Raw genomic sequence first — 8,672 nt, forward strand, 5'->3', positions numbered from 1 at the left:
CAACCATGTGTAGTTAACTAGTGATTATGATTGATTGATTGTTTTTTATAAGATAAGTTTAATGCTAGCTAGCAACTTACCTTGGCTTCTTACTGCATTCGCGTAACAGGCAGGCTCCTTGTGGAGTGCAATGTAAAGCAGGTGGTTAGAGCGGCAGGGTAGCCTAGTGGTTAGAGCGTTGGACTAGTAACCGAAAGGTTGCAAGTTCAAATCCCCGAGCTGACAAGGTACAAATCTGTCGTTCTGCCCCTGAACAGGCAGTTAACCCACTGTTCCTAGGCCGTCATTGAAAATAAGAATTTGTTCTTAACTGACTTGCCTAGTTAAATAAAATAAAAAAATAAAAATAAAAATGCAATACCATGTGTGGACATCATAAGATATCATAAGGTGAATGCACCAATTTGTAAGTCGCTCTGGATAAGAGCGTCTGCTAAATGACTTAAATGTAAATTAGTTAACTGTAAGGTTGCAAGATTGAATACCCGAGCTGACAAGGTAAAAATCTGTCGTTGTGCCCCTGAACAAGGCAGTTAACCCACCGTTCCTAGGCCGTCATTAAAAATTAGAATGACTTGCCTAGTTAAATAAAGGTATGAAAATATATATATTTTTTAAATCGGCCAAAACGGTGTCCAAAAATACCGATTTCCGATTGTTATGAAAACTTGAAATCGGCCCTAATTAAATCGGCCATTCTGATTAATCGGTCGACCTCTAGTAGGTAACAACACATTCGCCACGCTGATCCTCAACACTGAGGGGCCCCAGTGTTGAGGATCAGCGTCTTCCTGTTCAGTCTCTTCCTGTACTCCCTGTTCACTCTGCTACCGCACGGCAAGCGGTACTGGAGCGCCAAGTCTAGGTCCAAGAGGCTTCTAAACAGCTTCTACCCCCAAGCCATAAGACTCCTGAACAGCTAATCAAATGGCTACTCAGACTATTTGCATTGCCGCCACACTGCTGCTGCTACTCTCTGTTATTATCTATGCATAGCCACTTTAATAACTCTACCTACATGTACATTAATTACCTCGACACCGGGGCCCCCGCACATTGACTCTGTACCGGTACCCCCTTTATATAGCCCCGCTATTGTTATTTAATGCTGCTCTTTAATTATTTATTATTCTTATCTCTTACTTTTTTTTAGGTATTTTCTTAAAACTGCATTGTTGGTTAAGGGCTTGTAAGTAAACATTTCACTGTAAGGTCTACACCTGTTGTAGTCGGCGCATGTGCCAAATAACATTTGATTTGATGCCTCTTAAATCAAATCATATTTTATTGGTGCACCGAGTATGAGCACTGAATACGAGCCCATTCTCAACAATGCAGAATCAAATATTTGCTAACTAAAAAGGAAATAGTAACACAATAAAAACATTAACGAGGGGGATGGGGGCTATATAGGGTGTGGCCAGGGTTTGTTTGTTGGGGTGTCGACTGTTTGGGCACCAGAGTTTATCCACTTTGTGTTTGGGAAAGATTTTCAATTCATCAATGTATTTCCCATTAGAGTCTAAGCACAATCTCTGTCTTTTGTGTGTCTTCATTGGGTGTTGGGGGGTTGTCAGGGGGGCGTGTCTGATGTGTCCTGTGGTGTTGAGGCTGTGGTCTGGGTCTGTTCTACTGGCTTGCTCTCTGTCACACCTCAGCTTTCTCACCTCAGCTCTCTCTCTCTCTCTCTCGACTTGCTTTGATGATGGGTATGATAATAAATATTCAGACCTATTAGGTTTCAGGAAAGTACTGGATGATGATAGTGGTGGTAATGATGAAGATGCAGTCCAAAAGCTTTATCAAACAAACGAAAATGATTGTAACGAGAATGATGAAGAGTCAGTTTAAGACAGTCCTATTATACACCCAAGACCTCAATTTGGACACATTTTCTACTCCAAAAACGTAAAAAAACGCAAAGAAGCCAAACCATCTGATAAATCAGATACAATTACACTGCACAATGTGATAAAAGGATATCAATGAGCTACTTAAGTTGTGGAAAAAGAGAGCTGCTTGAAACATTAAATCTATTGAAGCCTATGGGAATTTCAAGGCAATGATTGATAAAAAAATGAAAGCTTATCAACATGAGTCACATTTGGTTAGAGAAACTACCAGAGTAGCAGGTTTTTGCCCGGGAACAGAATGGGTATTGTGTTTCAGAAAGCATTGTCTTTCTGCAGAGTTGAAGCAGAAAGAAGCATACAATTTTAGAGAGAGGACATGGGCTCTTTATCCTCATGAAAGGTTAAAGGATGAGACTGACCTTTCTAGCATCAGCTGGGCTTTGGGAACAGAACACACAAGGGCAACTCTTTCTGGCTTTTTCCCTTCCCGCTCTGGGGTATGTTTTACAAGCCAAAGACAGAAGTCCAAAGCACTATTGCTTTTCACATAGACTCAGACACACAACTATGCCCTCCTTTTGACACACACACACACACACACACACACACACACACACACACACACACACACACACACACACACACACACACACACACACACACACACACACACACACACACACACACACACACCACAGAACACTGTTATCTGTACATGGCATCAGAGTAGGTCTGCAGGCTATGGAAGCAAAAAGAGAACATATCACTCTAGATTACATCAACACAAGAGCTTGATTCAATCAATATCATCAGAATCACTTACACACACACAGGTCTATGAACAGAACACAACCAAGACTTCGTGACCTGCGATCAGGGAGAGGGAAAACATGAACCCACACTGAAATAAACTCTGATAAACCATTTGCATTTTCATAACGTTCTATTATCAACGTTCAATAATCTTTTTCATATCAACCCCAAACATTTGTAGAAGATATGGCTTTGTTTTGTTTACTAGAGAGTGCATGAACCGTCTCACCTCCTGTAAACGTTAAAAGTTCTGTTGTTCACACTACATACCTAAAGGCCTTTTGTGTGATGTTTCAATGGGTGCATCACTAGGCCATGGCTGAACAAGGGTCTGTGTACAGAAAACATAGAATGAGGCAGCCATATGGGGTGGATGTTATATATTGTATAGGTAAACTAGCACTTGCGGGGAAAAGATTAGCCTATGGTTTGAGAGACAATGGGAATGGTCAGTGATGTTTAAAAAGGCAGCATCTAGACACTACGACGCAACAGAGCACTCTTGTCAGTAGAAGAGTATAAAAGGCCCTATGACCCTGTTGAAGGCTACGGTGCCACCATCAAGCCCTCCAACCATGGGAAAGGTATGAGCTAACACACATTTCGGTTACTTGTTTGATGACTGTTGATAAAATTATGTAGAGCACCAAATGCTATTAAGACCTATAGTTAAGCGATTTGGCAAGTAAGCTACGCATACAGTTTATGAAGCTGTCAAAGATTTCAGTTGTGGAACTAATACCAGTACATGAAAGGACTTGATGCGAGGGACTTTTTTAAACTTTTCCCCCCAAAATTGTATTACTTGGATTATATATTTAAAAAATCCCATCTATACTCCATAGGATAAACCAGGAACCCAAAGAAAAGGTCAATTAACCTTAAGGATCGGGAAAAAGGGAACAGGTAACCTCTTTTGATAATGAGGGTAGTTAAGAAGGATCGGACCCTTTTTTTCAATTTTCGCCTAAAATGACATACCCAAATCTAACTGCCTGTAGCTCAGGACCAGAAGCAAGGATATGCATATTATTGATACCATTTGAAAGGAAACACTTTTACGTTTGTGGAAATATGAAATTAATGTAGGAGAATAACACATTAGATCTAGTAAAAGATAATACAAACAGAAAAACATGCGTTTTCAGAAAAATAATTGTTCTGTCATCTTTGAAATGCAAGAGAAAGGCCATAATATCCCTTACATGCTGACTACACAGCTCGCGTTGCAAAATAAATTTAGAAATATATATTATTCAATTATTGCACCCACACTGCTCGTGCACGCCAACGAGCGTCTGCGTTGCCAAGGGCTAAAATAGAAGTCAGTTCTATTTCTGACGCAGATCGCGCTGCAAGGCCTGCCTCTCCCATCTCCTCATTGGTTTATAGAAGCAGGTACCCACGTGCCATCTCCTCATTGGTTATACCCACGTGGGTGACTGAAAGACGAACGAGGTCGGTGACGGTAAATGCACCTAATTTATGCAAGTTGCCAATCGCAATATAAAGTCAAGAGAAGAAAAAGCCTAGGAGGAGAGATAGAAACGATTCGGTTGACCGTTTTATGTGTGGATTAATTGTCGGAGTAGAGGACCTTGTGCATTTCAGGTAAAATAACAACTCAATGTTTATATCCCAGGACAAATTAGCTATCAACAGCAAGTTAGCTAAATAGGACAAATTAGCTAGCAAGTGCAAGCTATCTAGCTAAATTGCCATAAAGGTTTAATGCTTTTCGACCTGTCCCCAAATTAATGTAATTGGTTCAGAGTTTGTTTTGATATTTTAACTTGTGTGTCGTGATCGCATTTGGTGTGGGGGGACAAAATAAACGTGTGCACGATGGCGCACGCGCGCAGCCGGTTTGGGTTCCGTGTTAGGGGTTTAGGTGCAATTTCGATTTTGGCCACTAGATGGCAGCAGTGTGTTTCAGACTGGTCCAGTGAAGCATTGCAGTACTGCACAATATGTTCTATCAAGTCTGCCCAAATGTGCTGAATTGGTCAATTGATACATTTTCAAGTATAGAGAACATACAAAAATGATATGGTAATACAAAGTTTAAGTTTACACACTCCCAGGAATGTCATACATGATTGATAATTAGCTTCCCTACAGAAAAAAACACTAACCTTCACACATCTAGATGGCCGGGCGAGGTGGGTGTGGGGCCAGAGACAGCAGGGGTTCAAACTGTAGAGCCCAGTTCCTATATTTGGATATAAAAATTGATTTTATCAAACAAAACTATGCTACCTTTTATCTCTGGGACCCTCAGGATGACAAATCAGAGCAAGATTATTGAATGTAAGTACATTATTTACCGTCAAAGGTGAATGTATCAAACCAGTTGCCGTGATAAAATGTTTTGGTTGTTGTGCACTCTCCTCAAACGATAGCATGGCAATTTTGTCACTGTAATAGCTACTGTAAATTGGACAGTGCAGTTAGATTAACAAGAATGTAAGCTTTCTGCCCATATAAGACATGTCTATGTCCTGGAAAGTTTGCTGTTACTTACAACGTCAATCTTGTCACATTAGCGCACGTTAGAAACAACCGTCCCGGTATAGGGAAACCGATCCCGTAGATCCTTAGATGCACTCCAGGAGCACAACAAATTCGTAACATATTGCACAAATTGGATTTGTAACATATCACAGGAATTGTAAAATTCGTATGATATCATACGAAGCATTCGTAACATATTACACAAAATGAATGACATAGTACACAATTGTATGACGTAGTACACAAAAATACAGGGACCCTACCTTTTTTGGCTCAAGAGCACCACTTTCAAAACTACTGGCTGAAATTATACAAAAGTTTGAGAGTGCATCTTTAAAATATTAATGAAGAAAAAAATGCTCTCAAATCTCTGATTTGGGGCACTAACCTATGGAGACCATACTAGTACTAGTATAGTAATGTTGGTTTCTAATTTAAACTGAACTGTTGTGCCTTGCATTAACTTTCTCAACAGTTCAAATAAAGTTGTCTGCGTCACTTACATAGTTTACAGCATATATAAAAGGTGCAGTGAAATGTGTCCCCTATTGGCCGATCAACACCACATCCATAAGTACTGCTTTCAGTCAAGCCATTCGCCTTTTACTATCATCATCCTTGACTCAGTCTAAATAACTCTATATATAAACAATTTTATACATTTCTGTTCTTCATAGATTATCTTTTACGAAGGCCACAACTTCCAGGGCCGCCACTATGAGTGCAACAGCGATTGTGCCGACACCTTCAGGCACTTCAACTCCTGTAACTCTATCAGGGTGACCGGCGGTCACTGGGTGGCCTACGAGAAGCCCAACTTCAATGGCTACCAGTACATCCTGAACCAGGGCGAGTACCCAGACTACCACCACTGGATGGGCTTCAACAACTGCATCCGTTCCTGCCAGATGTTCCCCCCCGTAAGTCAATCAAACTGATAGGGTTAACCCTGCCACACATCAAACAGTGCTTTAGAAATCAGCATCAATCACCAGCCTCTTGATGTCATTGATAGATAAGGAGGGGAGTCAAAGTCTCCGTGGCGAAGTCCACAAGGAGATCCAGTCATTTTTTAAAGGAATGGGCTACACCCCAAAGACTTTTATTCATTTTCCTTCTATTCATCATCGCTCAGTGTTTTAGGCAGTTAGAAAAAATATATTATTCTGCTGTTTTGAACAGTTTGACTGAAAATCTGTTTCTAAGGGAAGCAAGTCTCTGGTATTATTCGATGTGTAGAAATGTATGTATGTTTACCTCTGCTTAGTTCACCCAGTGTACAAAACTCTACTGTGACCCACTGTGATCATTTTACCCCAAAATCCCTTCTTGTCCTCTCTATCCCCTCCGTTCTGTCTCTTCCGCCAACAGTACAGAGGAGCCTACAGGATGAGGATCTACAACAGGCCCGAGATGTCTGGTCACATGATGGAGTTCATGGACGACTGCCCCAACGTGTACGAGCGTTTCCGCCACCGTGACATCTTCTCCTCCAATGTCATGGAAGGCCACTGGGTGTTCTATGAGCACCCCAACTACAGGGGTCGTCAGTACTTCCTCCGCCCCGGGGAGTACAGGGCCTGCAGCGATTGGGGCTGCCACAACCCCATGGTGGGCTCCTTCAGGAGAATGAGGAGTGGCCTGTAAGTTTCTCACCTCTGGACTGTAACAAAGTGATTAAACGTGCTGGTTTTTAAACATGGCTTCTCTGTGTGATTTCCTTTCTATCTCAAATCATTGGAAAAAACTATAGCAAAGTTACCTTGTGTGTTAATAATTAAGTTTCAGCAATTGGCAAGTGTTGGATAAACTGTATGGTTATTAGACAGGGAAATGAGATGCCCTAAAAGTTGGCTGCACCCTCATTAAAGGTTTTCTGCACAAATCAGTTGTGAACAAGCATGTCATAAGCACAACCAAATCAACATACAAAATATACTGTTAAGTATATTATTGATTAACTAACTGATTGACTGAATTAACTGCAAATCAGAAACTCATTGCAACACGTTCAAATCTATTCAAAAGCTGTTTAGGAGGCCATTTTCTCCCTCTGGCTGTCTGTCTATACATTGCTAGCCTCCATGCCAATAAAGGCAGATGTGGCAACTCTTATTGTGGGACTTCGGGAAAGTGCAGTTATAGTATTTTCCATAGACAGAGAGAGAGCGCTTTTGACAGAGACAAAGAGCTGCTGCTGTGGGCCAGTCCTATAGTTTTCTGTAGTCTGTAGAGCACATTGTGCTGACGCGACAAAGCTTTGTGCCACATTTTCAAAGCCCTGATCGCTGCAGGGTCTATAAAGAGGTCCAGTAACGCTCACTACCCAGTCCGGTCCGAACTAAACAGTCACAATGGGAAAGGTAAGCATGAACACACTATGCGTTTCACAGGGAAATACAGGAATGAGGCTCATTTAACTATTTTCTATGATAAACACGTCATCAGAATACATGTTTCATATTTAGATTTGCCGGATACTATTATAAATAACTAATTAGCTTGCAATTAATGTAGAAATTAATGGCCATTAATGATAATGGATGGGGATTTTAGGAGATGTTGAATAGAATGTGTCAAAGGCTCAAAGCTCATGTGCAAGTATGAGTGGACTGGACAGAGGGCCGCACAAATGCCTCAAAGGCAGCAATGTCAAATGGCACCCTATCCCCCACATAATGCATTTTTAGCCAGGACAAAAGACCTAAGAAAATCATTATCTATTATAATTATTATTATTAATAATAATCAACTATATGGGCAAAATAGTGTTTGTTTGCTGCTGTTGGTTACTCAGTTGAATCATAACGTTACTGGGGTGAGTTGGCACACCTGATTTCTGTTTCTGCTAATTGGACACTGCGGCCTAGCTCTCGAAAACCCTACTGACGAAGAAGAAGGGTTTTCAGCGGTTACATTCGCCCACCGTTGGCACCATGTCAACTTCAATTCCGACGTTGTTTAGCGTTTAGAAACGTCAATAATCATCGCTTTCAAACCTTTTTCGAAATATATATGCCCCTTATCTTTCATATCTGCGAGAAATTATTTTCCAATAATAAAGATACACTCACTGTAGCAGTTTAGCACAGATCCACTCACTGTAGCAGTTTAGCACAGATCCACAAACTGTGTGTGCCTCCAGTTGACAAACTACAATTCCTCCCAAGTTACACTTACGTGAAATATACTTTTTTTCGATACTGAGGTGACTTTTTCATAACAGGTTAGGAGACTGAGGTTAAGGTTAGGAAAATGACTTTGTACCAAAGTGGCGCGAAAAGAGCGTGTCCCTTACGCTTACACACAGGTGTTCGGAGCACGCTAGATAGCTAATTAGCACAGGTGGCTGGCCACCTATGTCTTCCGTCTCTCTTCCGTAAACAAGTTATGTAACCTGGCGATATGGCCGTGTGGGATCACTAACCCTAATGGCCCTTTAAAGGTTTGTAGTAATTAAATATTTTTTGTATCATTATTTCTCGCTGATAT

The 8,672-nt window shown here is 41.0% G+C and overlaps 1 protein-coding gene across 1 annotated transcript; it reads left to right on the top strand.

The window, feature by feature from the left end:
* The first annotated feature begins 3,241 nt into the window (after positions 1 to 3,241).
* Positions 3,242 to 6,827, top strand: LOC120029488 (gamma-crystallin M2-like). Its single transcript, XM_038974728.1, has 3 exons — positions 3,242 to 3,250; positions 5,858 to 6,100; positions 6,552 to 6,827. Exons 1-3 carry the CDS (start codon positions 3,242 to 3,244, stop codon positions 6,825 to 6,827), a joined length of 528 nt encoding a protein of 175 aa, XP_038830656.1.
* Positions 6,828 to 8,672: the final 1,845 nt, after the last annotated feature.

This window comes from Salvelinus namaycush, chromosome 35 (genome assembly GCF_016432855.1).
Source record: "Salvelinus namaycush isolate Seneca chromosome 35, SaNama_1.0, whole genome shotgun sequence".
Taxonomy (NCBI): domain Eukaryota; kingdom Metazoa; phylum Chordata; class Actinopteri; order Salmoniformes; family Salmonidae; genus Salvelinus; species Salvelinus namaycush.